The sequence below is a fragment of the Xiphophorus couchianus genome, chromosome 23 (assembly GCF_001444195.1).
Source record: "Xiphophorus couchianus chromosome 23, X_couchianus-1.0, whole genome shotgun sequence".
Taxonomy (NCBI): domain Eukaryota; kingdom Metazoa; phylum Chordata; class Actinopteri; order Cyprinodontiformes; family Poeciliidae; genus Xiphophorus; species Xiphophorus couchianus.
In genome coordinates, this window is record NC_040250.1 from 8,566,807 (window position 1) to 8,586,205 (window position 19,399).

Sequence of the window (19,399 nt, forward strand, 5' to 3'; positions counted from 1 at the left end):
GAAATTTGAAAATTATTATGAAGTGATACGGCGTTGAATTTGAAATATTTCCATAATGGTCTTCAGAGCTGGAATAGCTAATTTTCTCTTAATGTGAATAGGAGCAAATATATAGGTTTATAAATGACTTTTTATTTTATTTTTTTGTGATCTAAAGTACGCTGGACGGTCTTGTAGCTGAAATGTGTGATGCCAATAAACTTGATACTTTCTGCTGTTTTTCATTCAAAATTTCTTGTAGTTGTTACACAAACAATTCACATTTATTATTGTGTGAATTAAATAAAACAAAATGAAAATCAAAGCGTAGAACAAGTGGCTGGTTGTATTTTGTTTTGTCTTTGTTTTTTTACCAGGCTGGGTCACAACAACAACAAGTTGAAAACATGACAATGGCATTTCATGTAGTTTTATTCATCTTAAATAAATTAAAAAGTACCCAAAAACATTAAAGTCGCAGTTAAATGTACCTTAAATTTATGAAACAAACAAAGACATCAGATGACGTTAGAGTTGCATCCAAAATTTAAAAATGTTCAATCACGTTTTCTTGCTAAAGATGACAGTTCAGCTTTCTACTGAAAAGGTAAACAGTTTCCTCAAGCAAAAGCAACCATTTGGCAAAACTCACATTAACGTTTGATTTATAGTTTTCACCCTAAAGTGTGTTCTTATTGTCTCTGTAGCTTAATATTTACTGTTTTTCTGTAATTGGGTTTTCCGGGCATCAGTTACTCAAGACGCCGATCGGAGGAAATGAGTGTCATGATTGTGAAAACTAAAGCTGACGTTTGTCGAGAGAAACCGTTAAAGAGGAAACGTTCAACAAACGAAGGGGGGGAAAAGTTCCTTATTTCTACATCCACATTACAAGAGTTGGAAGCGAAAAAATAGTTTCCTCAGTGGCACAGCTGGGACCGGAGTACAAACCTTAGCTTCAATCTTGGTACGCCTCCTCCCAGAAAACACTGCAGAACTTAGAAGAGCTTTTACTCAGCAAACACTCGATACAGCGACTGTATGAGACATGTGGGAGGACATGTAAACAAACACAGATATAAACAGTACCACTGTAATGGCTGACAAGAGACAACGTCACAGAATCTCACCACCGGACAGTCATGAAACACAAAACGTTCATATTTACATCGAGACGTCAAAACCCTCGGAGGGCGGCTCTACACTTGGCCAGGAGGTTTAGTGTGATAAATGTGTTGTGTAAGGCTGACAGAACTGAATGTACGGAGGGAAAAACATGACAAAAATACGGTGTTCGTCGACCTGAGTGAAGCTGAAATCAAATAAATTGGTGTCAAGCCTTGGTGCAGAAAAAAATCTTTGTGCTGCTATAATTTAGAAGATAGCAATAAATTTTTCGAAAGGTCAACCTCCGTTTACAAAAAAGCAAATGTGTGTGAATCAACTGTGCTACAAAATGTTTAGCGTCACAAATATACAAAAAAAATGATATAATTCTTGTTTGGTTTTGTTAATGTCGGATCTCTAGAAAAAAAAAAGGCACAAAAAAATTGCTGCACTAAAGTAGCAAAGTTGATTGACGCCATGTTTAGTTTGTTTTTGTAAATGTAAACTGGCTGTTTGACCTTTGATGACCTCTGGAAACGTATTAATATCTTCAAAATGATAGCAGCACAAAATTTTTTGCACAAACATTTGACACCAATTTGAAGAATGTCTGGGGCCAACTTCAATTAGGTTGTTCTTTATAGTACTGGTACAAAAGTAAAACAAACTGCAGTAAAAAGAAAAAAATCAAATGTTGCAAATGCAGGAGGAAAAAAAATATATAAATAACAGTTAAAATACAACCAATGTGTTAGCTAATAAATTCTATTCTCTCCTCACCTAAAATGCAGCAACAAATGATTGTCCTTGCTTAAGCACAAACATTCGTAGTAACTAAATACTATACTTATTCCTACAGAGAAAGATTAGGGCCATTAAAAAAAAACAACTAAAAATTGTGCCTTTTTCTCAGAATCAGAACTGCCTAAATGCACAATTAGGCAAATCTAATTATAAAACGAAAATCTACCAAATAATTTTGGGACAGTATTTCCGAGATTGAAGGTTTACAAAACATATAACAAGGAAGAAAAAGTTATGTGATCATTTTCATATACTAACAACATAATTTACCTAATTTATGTGGATTTTGACATAAACTGACAGAGTTATAATTTTGAGTTTAAGGTCAGAATTCTGAGAAAAAGAGTCAAAAGAATTCTGAGAATTCGTAGAAAAAAAGAATTCTGACTTTAAAGTTAGAATTCTGAGGAAAAAAAAGAATTTTCAGAATTCTCAGAGAAAGCCAGAATTCTAAGTTTAAAGTCAGAACTCTGAGAAAGAGACGAAAGAATTCAGAAAAGAATTCTCAGAAAAAAGAATTCAGAGGTTAAAGTCAGAATTCCATTTTTAAAAAAATCTGAATTCTGAGAGGAAAAAAATAAAAAGAATCCTGAACAAATTTCAGAAAGAAAGTCAGAATTCTTAAAAAAAATTAAAAAAAAGGTCAAAATTCTGAGTTAATTAGAATTTTAAATTTTCTTGGTGACCCTAATCTTCTCCCGTACATTTCAGACTAAATGATCAACAGTATTATTTACCGCCACTCCTCATAGTAGCACTCCTGTGTTTAGCGTGGGTCTCTCTGGATAGTGTTTCCACAGTTTGTCCACTCACTGTTTTTTGGCATGAGTGTCTTCCCGTAAAGAGTCGGCAGACGGCGAGGGCCAGTCTCCATCCTTTAAGTCATTAAAAAGTGAGCCAGTTCAAACTCTTCCCACATGGAAAACGCGACGCCTGCTGAGGTCAAAGTGACGTCTCTGCAGCCCGTGATGGCCGAGTTGGTGAGCGGTTTGGTGAAATAAAGAGCGGGTCGGTGACCCGGTGGGTCGGGCCGTCGACCCGTTGGTTAGTCGTCGTCTGCAGACATGAGGAACCCCAAGATGAAGTTGATGGCTTTCTGTCGGTCATGACCCGACTGCCTGCTGGCCATGTTGGGTGGCGGTCGGATGAGGAGGCTGGCGAAGAGAGTAGCTGAAAACACAAAACCGTCCATATTAATGTTTATTATCGTTACAGTAAGTCATGTCCATTATTATTATTTTTCATTCAATCCCAATATTTATTCATTTATTTATATTGTATATTCCAGGAGTCCTTATTTGTTCAGTTAAATCTCATTATTTTTCTTATTTAGAATTAATATTTTTACTCTCACTACCTCCTTTTCATTTGTTTAAATTAATTCCTTATTTCATACTGCTTATATTTTTGTCAACTTCCACTCATTCACTTTTGTTTATTCACTTTTATTCATTTGACCTCAATAATTTTTTAATGAACTTGATTCTCACAAAATAAAATGTTATTGTTTATTTTATTTTTAATTAAGTCATTCACTCTTGGTGTTAATTTTAGTTAGATTTTTTTCTCCATTCAGCTTAATTTAATTTGCTAATTTCAAATTATTCTTGGTCATTTTGGTTAGTTTGTAGATTTTTATTTATTCTTGTTTTTTTTTTACTTTCATGCATTATGTTCATTTTTAATTTTTATACATTTTCATTCACAAATTTTTTTCAGTTTCCTTTTTTAAATGTATTAATCATACAAAACAAACATTACAGACAAACAAAAAGTGGCATCAATCTACTAAATGTCTTAATTTTATTCATTTGTTAATTTCCTTTAAGATTCTTGTTAACTGATTTATTCTCCCTCATGTCTCGCATATTTTTGTTCTTTATTTCCTTGTTTTGATTTATTTACTTGTTAATTTATAAATATTCATCCATTTTTATTTTTGCGTATTAATTCGTTTGTTCTGTCTTCAGTTCTCTTTGTTGGTTCATTTTTATTTTTGCGTATTAATTCGTTTGTTCTGTCTTCAGTTCTCTTTGTTGGTTCATTTTTATTTTTGCGTATTAATTCGTTTGTTCTGTCTTCAGTTCTCTTTGTTGGTTCATTTTTATTTTTGCGTATTAATTCGTTTGTTCTTTCTTCGGTTCTCTTTGTTTGTCAGTTTCTTACCGATGAGGTTTGCTGTTAGGTTGTTGTTGTTCGAGTGCTTCAGCAGTTCCTTCAGGAAAGACATCAAGTATCGAAACACGTTTCGATGCGGCCGGGAGAGCTGTGAGACCAGCTGTGAACGTCAGAGATGTTTACTGCAGATTCATCCCTTCGCTTTGTGTTTCAGAAACAGAAGCATCTGGCGGCCGTCTACCTGCTTGCAGAGGCGGCTGTCGTGAGAGCTGTCAAGGCACCGTTGGTAGAGTTCGTAGCAAACCACCGGCTCCGGCAAGGCCTCCAGGAAGATCAGCAGAGCTTCGGCTACCGAGTGGTTACAACCAGCTGGACCACAAGTTACGGAGAAACTGGAGTCCAGTAGAGTTTACACAAAGAATAACTGAGTTCAAACTGCGTTTCTGCACACATCGGTTCATTTTCTACTTAAACTGTTTTTTACAGTTAAGTATTTTTTCAAAATTGCACCTAAAACTCAAAGTTTATCAGAACGGCTGCATTTCAGTCGAGGTTTAATATAAGACCTAAATGATTAATAGCGATTAATTGTTAACTGAAGTCAACTAATGTAGTAGTCGAATAATCGTCAACTGGAGTACACAGACTCAAAAAAGTCAATTTGCAAAAAGAACATAATCAGAGCAATAATTAAGCCAAAACTGTATAAAAAATACAAATATTTTCCATTTTAGAAAAAATAAAAAGCTTGGTCTGTAAATTTGTTCTGCCCAAGACGTATTTACAGGATTACTTAGTTAGTGGCATTTTTATCTTCACCCTGTTCAAATTCAGTAAAAAAAAAAAGGAGTTTAATCTCCTATTAAACTCCTTTTGCTAACCATTTATTAATTGGTTAACCCAAAAAATAAACAAATCAGACCAACAGGAATGTTTCAGATGTTGATCTTAAAAGTATACTTTTTAGCTGAAGATTCATTCTTTGTTACAAACAATCAAAAGTTCACCAAAATAATACATCTTAGACAATAAAATTATTCCTTAATTGAAATACTTGTTAATTAGAATTTTTTTGTCTATATATTATATTATAAACAAATTTGTAGAATGTGAATTTTTAATCCAATTAATTGATTGTCAGAGTAACTGATAGATTAATTGATAACTAAAACAATCGTTAGTGGCAAGTCTATATCTAATATTGAATTACAGATAAATGATATATATATATAAACTGGATTAAAGTGTAAATATTTCCATCTTTCTTTCCAATCCAACATCAAAACTGCAGGTTTTGAGTTTAATTAGATTTTTTTTAGCGTTCCTGGCTGCTCTTTAAACGCTCCACTAAGCTCTGCTGGGTTTTGCTGAAATCTCTGAAGCCGAACCAACAATTCTCCTGCATCTCAATGACTAAATGCAACTGCATGAAAACTGGGTTTATCCTCTGACTTTTTAACTTTAATCAACCTAAAATGTATCATATTTTATAAGCTAATGTGAAGATAACCTTCATTAACATCTGGAGCATGTTGTAGATGATGTGGTTGGAAAGGATAATTCGATCTTATAATTGCAACTTTAAAAAAATAAACCTGATTTTTAATAAAATAATGTCAAGGATACGTAGAGACTCTGGGATGCTGGTGTCCAGGCAGTCAATGATGCTCTGGAGCTCCTCCTGCAGGCCTGGAGTCTGGAATAAATCCTCCTGCAAGCAAAAACATAACGACTCAAACACCAGATTATCCAATGGCACCAAGTATTGGAGCCTGGCGAAGAAAAAAATCTTAGAAATTACAGGAATAAAGTCAGAAGATGGCGAGAAAAAAGCCGTACGACAATAAGTTGAGATAAAATAAACTCATAAATTAGTATGATGAAACATCATGAGAATAACACAAGACGAGAAAGTTGGAATAATACAAGTAGTTTGACAAAAAGTAAATATTATGAGATTAATGTCATAATAATAAGAGAAAAAAATCAGAATGAAATGAAAATGAAGTCAGAATATTATGAGAATAAAGTCAAACATCGAGTCAAAATAAGACCAGAATAAATTTGGATGACAAAAAGTCTCAGTATAATGAGAATAAAGTCATAATAATATGAGAATAAAGTGACAAAAAGTTGAGACTAAAGTCGTAATGATAAGAAAAACAAAGTCGTAAAATTTTGCGAATTGTCATAAAGAGAAAAAAGTCAAAATATTACAATAAAGTTGTAATATTTGTGAAATGTAGTAATTTTATATCTCCTACATGAAAAATAAATAAACATAATAAATGTTGAGCGCCTTGTAAAGTTACATATTTTTTTTGCAAATGGGACAAAACAAACTGGACAAGCTGATCACGTCTGTAAATCTACAAGTTTTGCTCTCATTGAAGCAACTTTTTTCTTGTAATTTTACAGCTTTCTGGCAATATTGGGTTTTAATTCTGAAAATATGGCTATTCTCAGAATTTCAAATAAAAGAATAAAATCCTTGTCTGTCCCCAATAATCTGTCATAATCTAGAATCTCTAAATTACAACAAAACTCCATTTATACAATTAATCAAAGCCTAACTTCATCTTAAAATTTAAACTTCTTTATGTCAGTGATCAGACAAGTAACAGAAAAATAAAATAAAAGGGATTTTATTTCACTTAAACTGATCTGATGACACTTCATCAAACTTTCCTTTTGTTTAGAGAAACCACAGCTTTCTCTTTATTGTGGAAGTTATTTCATAAAGTCATGTGTTTTAATCAGAATAAGAAACTGTGGTTAAATAATCTGGACGTGTCGCCGTACCTGATCGCAGGACTTGGTGAAGAGGTGGTTGACCAGGATCCAAACCTCTTTGGGGATTTTCAGAGGTACGTCGTCAGAACGTCCTCCATCCGCAAACATCAAATTCACCATCGACTTTTCCTGAGAAGCAAAAAAAAATTGACAATTTCTATCAAGAAAAATTTTATTTTCAGAGAAACATTTCAACAAGAAAGCAGATAATTTGAAGGGGAGACATTTCACAAAGCGGCAAATGTTATTTTTGTTTCTGCAAATGGATCCCAGGTCCAAAAATAACCAGTACGGCTCATAAATCAGGGGGAAACAGAGAGGATAATAAAAACGATTAAACTAATGAAGCACAGACCAGCAACAACTAAAACTTTAAGATTGCGTCTTCAAATCACTTTTAATCTTGTGCGCTCCAAAGCTTTGAAAGGAGATTAAACATGAGTCGAACTTTCACTGGAGACGTTTTCCCCGTTTCTCCTACAGTTTAATGGATAACAAAGATAAAACCTAAAACTAAATTACAAAGCTGTTACTCATGTTTGATAACACTGAACTCCAAAGCTGACAGGAAGTTAATATTTATCTAGTTTTACGATATAATATTCGAAGCTGACCTATTATGGGTCCTTGAACAGGTTAGGATAAGTTAAACAAAACGTGTTCATTACATTTTTTGCACAAAAGCATCCTTAGATAATGAGATTTTAATGTCGTACTATTTTGATCTCCTTTCATAATGAGGCGTTTTAGGGTTCCTGTCACTTTAAATCCTAACAACGGCAACAAACTCAACGTTTTAAACTCGCACGTGGAAATGGATGCAAACACATGCGCAATTATACAACTGAACATCTTTGAAAAGCAGAAGTGGAGCAGCCTGCACAACCAAAAAGAATGCAGCAAGTGGTTCGTGGATGGTAAGTCAACAACAAAACACTCGTCGTTTCCAGCAGCCATTGTACAGCGGTAACAACAGCTCACCAGACAAAGTGATAATAATTCATATAACAAACAAAAAATAACAAAATCGGGCAAAATAAATTGTTTTTCAATAAAAACCAAAAAAACTATTTTTGGTTAAAACATGTTTCTTTTTCATTCAATGGGTAGAGATACTTCATAATAAAGTTACTAAAGTAAAAGTAAAAATACTCCTACAAGTAATTTATTAAAAATGTTACCGGGGTAAATGTAATTGAGTAACTAGTTACTACTGAACTCTGCCAGCAGGATGTCGATAATGTGGCGTAAAGGGAATAATCGACTCGTATCTGGACTGATGGACCTCTTTGTATCAGATTATTGGTTGCTGTTAATTATTTACCTTCTCTGTACCGCTGTCCTCTCCCTGAGCAAGAAGCCAGCCCGCAACCACAGCAAAGAAACGAGCAAGAGCAGGAGAGAAAACACACAAAGGAGATGTGTAAAAGCAGGAAAAAAAATTAAAAAATCCAACGCTCTCGCATAAATGTTTTAATATCATCAATCAAGTGGTGAAATCTGATTGTTAAAGTGGAAATTCAGGAGTTTATCCCAAAGTTTGATCAGATAAGGTGGAAAATATACAGGAAGAGATGATGAGACAAGAAATGAACAAAGTCAAAGTTTCCTTGATTTTTTTTTTTTTTAAGAAATCTTGTACAATGTTTCTGCTACTTCCTTGTTCACAAACAGAAATACACAAGTTGGGACATTTTATGTTCCTAAATATAAACCGACTGGTGACTGAATTTAGCCTGAGGGAAGAAATGAGCCCTCACACGTTCACACTCTGCAAAAACAAAATATTACCAAGTAGTTTTGGTCTAGTAGTGCAGACATGTTAGTGCGCTTTAATTAACCCTCTGGAGTCCATAATATAAATGGTCGTTTTTGACTAAATTTTGATTTTACCTTTATATTTCTTAATAGAAACCATTAATATTGCCTTATGTGGTATCATTCTTTTCAGGACAACCTTACCTTTGTCAATATACACTTATTTGGATATACTGATATTGCATTTTGGGCCTAAAATCACACAAAAAGATTAAATTGGAGTAAAAAAAACGTTTATTTTTTCAGAGTGAAACCCACAAATATGTATAAGAAATGTTTTTTATGGTTTAGAATACTAAAGTATACTATAAATTTCAAAATCAATATGTACAAATATAGCAAACAACTCATGTTTAGAAGACTATTATCAATAAAATGTACGTAGGTAATAATCATTTGTGTACAAATACTTACAAAACATCAAAACAAGATTCCAAAAAATATATAACTTTTCCAAATAAATTGAAGTCCTGGCAATGTCTTATCTATATTTGTACAATTATTTACAAAGGATCAGAGGTTACACAGGATAATAAAAATTATTACACTGTCAGCGTCCTCCTCTGTCTTCCAGGGTTCACAGTGGAGTGGCTCAGCTTCAGGCCACTGAGAACTAGACTGTGCAGTTGCGCAGCGCCGCCTACTTCTGAGTTTGGATCTCCGCATAGCTATGTCTGTGCCTGCCTCATCTTCTTCCTGATACCCATCTACATCTCTCTCACTTTCTAAAACGAATGACTGAACCGCTACGTCGTCATCAGAATCCTCGCTGTCTGCTTCAGACTCAGGCTGTGGATCTCCCTCGTCTTTTAGCTCAAAAGAGAGCTTCGCTGCCTGCTCCACATTCATTCTTCTCATCATTCTTTACAGACAAAACCAAAGACAATTTCCTACACACAAATTACAAAGTAGATTTTACTGATCGGTCTGACATCGGTTTGTCGATGGGCCTCTTTCTTTTTCCGCCTCTTCTCCGTTCCCGCGTTACCGCTTATTGTCATTTTTCGTGCCGTTACTTGCGTCACCGTCTTACGTTTCTTAGCAACAAAATGTTGTAAACTCTTATCAGTTGAATATGTGAGATCGAGTGAGGGGATCTCCTGTTGTGTTTTATTCTTTGTGTTGCGAGAGCGCTCCGTTTCACTCTAAGACAGTGAAAGGGAGCGGGTTTTACAATTTCGCTGATTGAAAAAAATGCATCAAATATATTTAGCATAACTTCGGTTTTACTTCGCCTATTAACATAATTTAAAAACTGGTGTGTAGTTTATAATGTGGACTTCAAACTCAAGTTGAAAGTGAGAATCGGGGAGGCGGAGTCTTGCTGCTACATCACCCCAAATCAGACATGTAAAAAAGACGCGTATACGCATCCATAGACTCCAGAGGGTTAAAACAAAACTACAAGTAACTTTTCAGCAAAACATAGGAGCTTGTTTTAAGTCAATAAATACTTATTAACAGAAACAGTACCAGTTCCATTGGCAGATTATTTCTCTTTCTTGTAATTTATTTTTGTCTTATTTCAACATATTTGCACTGTTAGAGCAAAAAGACTTAGTAATATTTTGTGTTTCTGACATACAATTTCTTAGTATACATAAAAGTAGACAAAACTTAAAAGCGTCCAAACTTTTACACCGAGGACTAAAATCCTCAAGTCAATTTTTTTCCTCCCCCAATTAAAAACAAATAAAAAATATTATTGTGAATCATTTCTCCTTTACATTCACAACAATAAATAAAACATGTAATATTTTATGTTTCCCTTAATGTTTACAATTATTTAACTTTTTGGACTTTTTTGGAATTTTCCATTTTTAGTCTATAAAATGTTTTTAGTTTATTGCCAGCAATGATAGTGAGAATTTTCCTTTACAAGCTTTGCTGTATTTAGCCAAATGTAATGAATGGGTGTGACAAAGATGTTTGTGGCACAACTAGTAACATAATAATAACAATAATAATAATAATAATAATAACAGGTTAACTCAAGGAAAAATATTTGTGTTGAACTTAATATCTAAATTGTTTAAGAAGATATAAACTTGCCATGGAAAATATCATCCTAAAAAATTACAAAAAGTGTTGGATGGCCAAATTTGTGCCGTTCTTGAATTGCAGCAAGGGGCCACACAAAATTAATCCAAGGGCCACAAATGGCCCTCAGGCCGCAGTTTGGACATCCCTGATATAGACGCTTGGTTTAAGTTAATGATTCTTTAATACTGATAAAAAGTTCTTGTTCTAATGGCAAATTTTTTCACATTTTTTCAATTATATGTGAAATAATCTGTCACTAGATCAAGCACTTTTTCATCAATATTAAAATAATTATTTTTTTAAAAACAAGCTTTTGTATCTCGCTGAAAAGTTACTTGTAAGTTAGTTTTGTCTTATCTCAAATGAACGGAGATATTTTCACTAGAAACTACTTGTTAAGATTTGTTGTTTTTGCAGGTCAAGTTCTGGTCACAACATTCTGATTATATAAATGAGGTCCAACCCAAAATAAATGAAACACAGTTGGCTACTAACAGCCGTTATGTTTTTCCTCACCAGGTCGATGAGGTTGGCGACCTCTCTGACCGGCTTCCTGATGCGACACAGAGTCTCCAGTGAGGTGCCAAAGCAGCTGGACAGGTAGTTCCCAGAGATGGTGATGAAGTAGTCTTTGCCGCGGTCCAAATGGAGCACCAGGATATCATAAATAGAGTCTTGTCCAGAGTTTAGCAGCGTAACAGAGTCTTTACTTACATACACCTCCAGATAGATTTCCAGGGTCTCACCTGCTCAGAGAACACAGAAGAAGTCCAAAAGAAAACAGTTATCTCTTAGGAAACGAGGAGTTGTCTCTTATATTAATGTGGTTTTTGCTTTTGCTACTAATGCTGACAATATAAAGAACATTTAATGCATGAACTGCGGCTTAGTAAAGAGTTTGTGAAATTTTATCACAGTAAAATTCAAGCATTTTCAAGGTAAGTTTTCAACTTTTTGCAGATAAAAACAATAAAAATGAACTAAAAAAATTATAGTTTCAGTTCATGACTGTATAAATTTATTACTGTTGTTAATAAAGTCTAGTTATAGTATTCTACCTTCTACAGCAGGAACAAAATAAACTAAAATATACCATAATTTAATGTTTTTATACACCTGGTTTATCCAAGAACAAAGCACAAATTTAACAAAAAAATTCCCAATTTCAATAATGTTGTTTAACATATAAAAGATAAAGCAACCTTTATTTTAATTACACATCTCAATAGGTCAACTAGAAATGAGGAATAATAAATATTTATTACATTGAATCAATCACAACAAATCATGTTAAGGTAAATAACCTTCCTGCTCACATTAAATGCTGAAACGCAAAACAAATTAAAAATAAAATCTCTACAAAATGTTCTTGCCATGTTTTCTGGCATTTAGCAAATAGAAATAATTTTTGTAAATCTAACTTACATAAAACAAGAAAAGTTTAGTCTGATTTAACTTCAAATAGAGAGAAATAAATATCTATGTGTCTTTTTATTAGGTGTATGAAAACATCTGGTTTAACTTTATTATAAAACTCCAGAGTTTTATAATATCCACTACTTTTCTTATCTTGAAAAGCATTTTCAAAGATTTCAAGCACCTGTAAAAACACCGATTAAAAGAAAAGGAAAAAATAAATCTTACTTGGCTCCAAGAATCCATCGCTGGGTTCGGCACGCAGCCACGGTTTGCAATAGTTTGGGTCGTTTGGTTTGGGGATGAAGGCAAAGTGACACGGTACCTGGCCGTCGTTTTTAATCAGGAAGCGCTCCTTCTGCAGCTGCCTGAACTTCACGTCCTTAAACGTAAACTGCAACACGACGAGGAGAAATCCAGCAAAAAGCACATTAATCCCAGCTTTACAGAGGATTGCAGTTGGTATCTTTACCACAAATTTGCCCATTTATTTGTAAATATGTGAGTTTATCATAAAAAAAGTTGAGCTTTATTACATCTATCCTGCTGAGAGACACAGAAGGAAGGCAGTCGTTCTCCATGCGGTCCATGGCGCGAACGATGTCTTCAAACACTCTTTTCTGGCGAAGCTCATCCACGACTTTCACCTGTTACACAAACAAACATCAACATTAATCTAAATTAGCCTAGCATTTAGCAAAGATCCTCAGCAGCATGAGATGCGTGCCTAGTGTAGCTTTCTAAGCCAAAACAGATGATTCTTTTAAAATAAATAACTATAATCATGTTTCAGAGAAAGTTTTAAATAAAAAGTTTTTAAAAACTCCTAACTTTACTGCACACATTGCAATATGGTTGAAATTTTAGTTTATATCAGAAATGTTTTTATTTTCCACAAAAAATTTTTCTTTTACTTCCACATTGGCTAAAACAAAAAACAGTTACTAATAACTGGCAGCTTGATTTCTAGACTTGTACTTCAAATCTCAAAACATTTAAACTATTTTCTATAAAACTACAGAAAAGTTTGACTTTATATGACGACTTTATTGGGGTTAAAATGTGTTTATGTTATCAAAAATGTGGATTCCTGGGCATGCTGTGGTGGCGAAGGGGACAGCGTGACCCATGTTTGGAGGCCTTGAGTCCTTGAAGAGGCCGTCGCGGGTTCGACTCCCGGACCCGGCAATATTTGTCGCATGTCTTCCCCGTTTCCCGTCAGCCTACTTTCATATAAGGGACACTAGAGCCCACAAAAGACCCCTTGGAGGGGTAAAAAAACCAAAAAGGATTCCTTTAAAGAATAAAAAAGCACAAGTAAAACAGAATTTTGAAAAACTAAAACAAATTTTATGAAGCTCTAAAGTCAGGCAGCTTTACATGTACCGCATCTAAACAATGCGATACAATAAACTGTTTCTATTCTATTTGTTTTGATATCTTTAAGTTTTACCTAACTTGTTTTGATCTTAAAGTTTGTTGCCATATCCAGTTTACTTTTTTATTTTTAAGTCTTGTGTGGGAAAAAAACAACACATTTTGTTTTTTGTGGCATAAAAGAACTAAGTTAGAGAGCTCCTTATATTCTGCAGTCAAAAATTAGAGACGTTTATGATCACAAAGAAAGAAAAAACGTCTGTATTTCTTTCTTCTGCTTGGAAGCTACAAACAAATGTTTTGAAGTTATTTTTTCATCACTTCCTGATCTGGACCTTTAAACCTGATATTTGACACTCCTCCACGTCTTACCCCAATTTTGAAGAGCGAGCTGACGGGCTTGTGGTCGCTCGTTTTCATTTCCATGTGGCTTCGATATTTGAGTTGCGTGACGCTGCTGCCCCGCCAAAGAATCCTATCGCACCAGGCAGGGATTCGGCACTTCCCGCTGCAGGAAGCAGATAAAGTTTGAGAGGAAAACATGAGTGGAAAATACAGAAAGTACTCGAGAAAAGAACTGCTGCCGCAGCATTAGGGCAGCAAAACGTTTCAGCCAGTGGAAAGTGAACCGTGAGGAAAATTTGTAGAAATTAAATCAGGAAGAAAAGTGAAAAACTTAAGTTTAATCTGCCATCGGATTCAAATTTACAAACATCCAACTAACAATGCACGGTCGCTTTTATTCCTACCATTTCTTCACATACAGTTAGGGCAGACACGATTAATCATGATTAATTGATTGTTGAAATAATTGCTGACTAATGTAGTAATCGATTAATCGTTAACTGGAGAATACAGACTCAAAAATGGTTAATTTCAGAACTTAATTAGTTTTAGCTGAATTACTCACAGCAGTAATTAAGCTAAAAATATTTTTAAAAATACAGACATTTAACATTTAAGACAAACCAAAGAACCTTAACTGTAGGTTCAATCGAATTATGTAAAAATTAATTAAAAAAATCTCCTCCTAATAAACATCTTCTACTATTCAATTATTAACTGGTTAATAAAAAAAACAATTAAAACTGTATTGATTAAAATCAAGTAAAAAGGATCAAAGGTTTTACATGTTAGAAATATTTTAGTATTTTATTGCATTTTACAAAATAACATCCTTATCTTATTTAAAAGTTTAAAATTAAATTTGAATAATTTTCTAATAAAAAAAGTTTGTTTTGTAACTTGATCAGCCCAGACTGACCTGAACACAACATACATTGAGTGCTCAGACACAAATAAAGGCAATAAAAATATACTTGTAATGCTGGTTTTATTTCTGAAAAGAAGATCTGATGAAACAAGACGTACCTGGAGTCCCATCGATCCGTTTTAGTGTCGTACTTGTATGTGGGAATGAAGTTGATATCTCCCTCTAAGAAGTCGGTGAAGGCTCTTTTGGTTTGTCTCTGAACGTTCAGCTGCACATGGAAACAGTTTTATTTAATTTGGGAAACAAAATCTTCTTTCTTAACCAAACTCAAAGGAATAAAACCTACAAAAATCTGATAATTCTGCCCATTAACATCAACCCATTTCCTATAACTTCTGTAAAACTGTTAGATATTTGCTACAAAGTGCTATTGAGCTTATTCTGTTTAGAAACTCAATCCACAAACAAAAAAGGCATAAAACCTTTGCCTTGCATAACCTAACAGACATATAAGTAGAGCTGTTTTTTTTTTTTTTTTATTCGTATTAATGCTGCCTCAGTTTATTACCTGGTCATACTCCTGCAGCTTCTTTAGCCTGTTCTCAGCAATGAGATGTTTGACTTCTGCTGCATCGTTCAGGAAGAGGCGGTAGTTCAGGTCTCCAAGCCAGATCACCACACTGGAACAAAACCAGCAGCTTTCAGACACGCATGGTCAACTCAACGGTAAATATGACCTGGCCATTTGGTTTTTTTGGCAGTAAATTAATGATTTTTGGTGTGTGGAAAATGTTTCAAAAACCTCCAGAATGTTAATTAACATTCAATGGGCATGGAGCAGTTACCTAGCAACCTTAGCGCTGTTACCTAGCAACCTAAACTGAACTCCAGGGCGTTTGGTTTTACCGCTGTATACACTGTACAATGGCTGCTGGAAAGAAATGTGTTTTGTTGTTGACTTTAGATCCAGAAACCACTCTGTGCTTTCTTATTGGCTGTGCAGGAGACTCCACTTCTGCTTTTCAAATTTGATTAATTGCGCATCTGTTTGCAGCTATTTTCAAGCAAGTGTAAATGTTGAGTTGGGGGGCGTGGTCCGGCAGCAGCTTATTTGGATTTAAAGTGACGAGAGGAAAAAAAGGAGCTCCCCATATGCAGGACTGAGCATAAAGGTGCGTTCACACCAAATGCGTTTTGAGCGTCAGGCGCGTCTGGTTTACATTCAAAGTCTATGTGGAGGCGCGTTGTGGGCAATCTGAAGCGTTTCACTCATCTGACACTGGACTTGAAAAATCTGATCTTTCGTCGCTCGATGCAAAGCGTCAACCAGGACGTGCATTTTCTGACGTAATCTCAGGAGAAAAAAAACCTAATTTGGATAAATTGTCGCCGTTTGTTCTCGTACTATAATCTATGACCAATGAAGTTATGACTACAGTAGAGACACAGAAACAGAAAGGACTTTGGTGTGATGAGGATCAGCGAGGAAGTTGGAATGTCGGGTAAGTTATAACTTTTATTATTTGAAAATATTTTCCCGCATTTGAGCTATCCAAATCAGTCCAGCAAAAATGGTGAATCACGTTAAAGAAACGGTGGAAGAGTTTGAAGAACATGTTGCTAAAGAGTCTCCTCTCAACACTGCCTAGAGCGACGTTGACCCGCCTGACGCGCGTCTGGAGCAAAACGTCAAGCGTCTGACTTCAAAGTGCCCACGCGTTCTGTAAAGTCAGAACTGAAACAAAACGAGGACGTGTTGGTGGGACTCACTCGTGTTTGACGATGCTCAGCGGCGGGTAGTCCAGGAGGTGGAAGGTCATTCGGGCACAGATGTCTCTGTAGTCCTGATTGCGGCGCTCAAAGTCTTCGACATGAGCCGCCAGGTGGCAGTTAACGATGCAGAAGCTGGTGTTGTGGAAAACAAACCTGACAGCGACGCCTCCTTTGTTCCCCTAAAACATCAAATTAAAAGGCCTTCAGACTGATGAAGGAAATTGCAGCAGTTTCAAATACTCAGTACATATTTTGTTTATTAGAGGGCAGAAGATTCAGGGTAAACTAACCATTTTTCCCATAATTCCCGTCCCAACGTGCTCTGCAGCCACTTCCTTGATGTGATTCTTGTGTTTCTTCTTGACAAAGACCACAAGCATCATCCCAACAAGTCGGATCACCCGGATCTGCAGAAATTATTTTAAAAACTATTATAGAAATTTCTCAGAATAAGCTTAGATTTTTAACTCCGTTTTTGTTTACTTACAAAGTTCCTACATATTTCAAAATTCTAGGTTCAATTTTGAAGGATTTTCTGTCAGCTCAACCATTTTTTAAAGAAACACACACATAATGTAAATCTACAGCACAGATTGTTCACAGGAAAATAACCTCACTTCTATAAAAGGTTTCCAAAGTGCAGGGGTGTCCAAAGTGTGGTTTGGGGGCCATCGGTGGCCCTTCAACTGATTTTTTTTGTGGCCCCAAATCCAGTTCAAGAGAAATGTTATTTTTTAAGGTTTTTATTTTTAATTGGCGCAAAATTATTACCGACATGATTTTCTTGCAACGGAAAAAATTAAGTACAACACAAAGTATTAATCTTTTTACAACCAAAGTTTTATAATCAGTAGATCCACATTTATCCAGAGACTTTTACTGAAAAGCCAACTTCGCTGCGTCTGATTTGACTATAATTTATTGAGATCGGCTAAATAAAGCGAGGCGTTTTGACATTGGGTCTCAGTTATTCTTGTAACTGAGAATAAATTTGCTCAACACAGCCCAAAAGAAATTGAAAAATAAAAGTTTTCTCTTAAAAAAGCAAAATCCTTTTTACGTTTTAGATCTACAAACTCGAACATTTTTTCAAAAAAAGTCACTCAAGTAAATGTAATTGAGTACATTTAAATTTAAATCACATTTTAAGGTCAATAAGTGTTAATTCAATGACAGATTATATTGCTTGTCTGAATATTTGGTGCAAAATAAATGTTTTATCTTCCTGAACAGAAAAATAAGAATAAGGTTTTTATAGCATTAACACTTCATCTTTGATGATTAACCCTTTACTCGCCTTTTTGTAGTTGCCTTTTCTATTCAGGCTCCTCTCTACGGCTTCGATCCAGACCTGCTCTTTGGACGACTCCAAGTAGAAAAACGCCTCAGTGCTCAGGTCCAGTTCTTGAAAACTACAATCAAAAATAAAGTCATTAATATCCCAGTTGTTAGCATTTCCTAATCGAGTTTATAATTGTGTTGCTTGATGGCTAGAGTTCAATCGTTATTGCTTACTGACCCAACGGCGTAAATATCAGGAGGATCGGGGTCGCACCAGAGCCAGGGATCCAGGCTGCTGTCTGGGGACTGACCGTTCACGTTCCAGGTTCCGATGAAGAAACTGGGGAAAAAAACAAACAAACCAAGTTTGTTTGGTAAATCCAAAAATTAACTTCTCCTGCTTTTTTTAATTAAAACAGAATTAGCACATATAACAGCGTGTACATGAGAGGTTGATTGGCAGCGCTAAGACCCGCCTCCTGGCTCTGATTGGTTGTTTTTGGTCAGGTCTGTGCATTTATTCAAGAGTATTAATCTTTTCACAGATTATGTTGGAGCCTATTAAGTATTAGATTAACTTATTTGCTAAATGATTAATGTTATCGATACAAATTTATGCTAATGGTAGATGTATTATTTATTTATTCTTGGATTAGGCCGTCCTCCTTGTCAGGTCAGCCTCCAGCTGAGATTAACAAGCAAAAGCAGCTGCTGTGGTTGATCTAATCACAGCAGCTGCTTAGATCAATCAGCTGTGCTTCTTGTGTTTCTTCTTGACAAAGACCACAAGCATCATCCCAACAAGTCAGATCACCCGGATCTGCAAACATTGATGTTATTTTTACCTACCCGGATGATGTTATGTTTCCAAATATTTGTGTATTTTTATACACAAATATACATAAAAATAAATATTTGTATGTATATGAAAATATAAATTTTTATTAAGATTAAGCTGCGTGTGAACAAGGTTTGAGACTGAATCCGTTCCTATTTGTTCGTAGGCGGCCTCCTTACCTGAAGGGCTGGATGTCCACATACTCCTTCTCCTTTTTGCCCAGGCGGTGTTTAATGAGGTACTCTCTTTGCCCGGCCTCGCTGGACAGCATGGCCTGCCTCATGGTGTTGGTAGACGGACTGTCACACCAGGACGTCGGCCTGTCCGTGTAATCAGTAGGCCTGAAACTACTGGATTATAAAAAATTTAAAAAAAGAGTTGAAAGACAGAAACATTTCAAATAAATTACACATTTTGTCCAGGTGGACTCACTCTGGTTTGTCTAATGAAATCCTTAAAAGACAGAAACATTTCAAATAAATTACACATTTTTTCCAGGTGGACTCACTCTGGTTTGGTGTTCGGTACAGGAGCGGTGCCTCGGGCCTGAAAGGCTGCAGCCGAATCTTTTGGGATTGGAGGCGGAGGAAGAGGATTGGACGGAGGGAAGGAGGCTTTTCGGGGAGGCAGAGTGGGAACAGGAGGCGGCTCTCTGGACGCAACGATCCGATTCTGCTGGTTCTTCTTCTCCTCCACTTTAACGGTGTTCTTCAAGCCCTCTCCAAATCCATATTCTGAGCCAATAAATGTTCAGGAAAGATTAAAAACAGGATTAAGAAAAATTAAGATTAAATATTAAAATATTTAATAATATTACAATATTATTTAAAATATAATAT

The 19,399-nt window shown here is 35.3% G+C and overlaps 1 protein-coding gene across 4 annotated transcripts in view; it reads right to left on the reverse strand.

Annotated features, from left to right (window-relative positions):
• Positions 1–393: 393 nt before the first annotated feature.
• ocrl (OCRL inositol polyphosphate-5-phosphatase) overlaps positions 394–19,399 on the reverse strand; it is a 28,183-nt gene continuing 9,177 nt past the window's right edge. For 2 of the 4 annotated variants that reach the window (XM_028009020.1, XM_028009017.1), the window contains 18 exons: positions 19,069–19,294; positions 18,740–18,910; positions 17,961–18,062; positions 17,739–17,853; positions 16,732–16,848; positions 16,439–16,620; positions 15,237–15,348; positions 14,827–14,936; positions 13,828–13,963; positions 12,615–12,725; positions 12,307–12,472; positions 11,179–11,408; positions 8,126–8,149; positions 6,811–6,930; positions 5,635–5,719; positions 4,250–4,377; positions 4,057–4,168; positions 394–3,060 (listed from right to left, as the gene is read on the reverse strand). In XM_028009020.1, the coding sequence (XP_027864821.1) occupies positions 2,936–3,060; positions 4,057–4,168; positions 4,250–4,377; positions 5,635–5,719; positions 6,811–6,930; positions 8,126–8,149; positions 11,179–11,408; positions 12,307–12,472; positions 12,615–12,725; positions 13,828–13,963; positions 14,827–14,936; positions 15,237–15,348; positions 16,439–16,620; positions 16,732–16,848; positions 17,739–17,853; positions 17,961–18,062; positions 18,740–18,910; positions 19,069–19,294 (2,372 nt within the window). In that variant the 3' untranslated portion in view covers positions 394–2,935. The remainder of the gene's footprint in view (positions 3,061–4,056; positions 4,169–4,249; positions 4,378–5,634; positions 5,720–6,810; positions 6,931–8,125; positions 8,150–11,178; positions 11,409–12,306; positions 12,473–12,614; positions 12,726–13,827; positions 13,964–14,826; positions 14,937–15,236; positions 15,349–16,438; positions 16,621–16,731; positions 16,849–17,738; positions 17,854–17,960; positions 18,063–18,739; positions 18,911–19,068; positions 19,295–19,399) is intronic. The other 2 variants (XM_028009018.1, XM_028009019.1) reach the window with 2 other exon arrangements.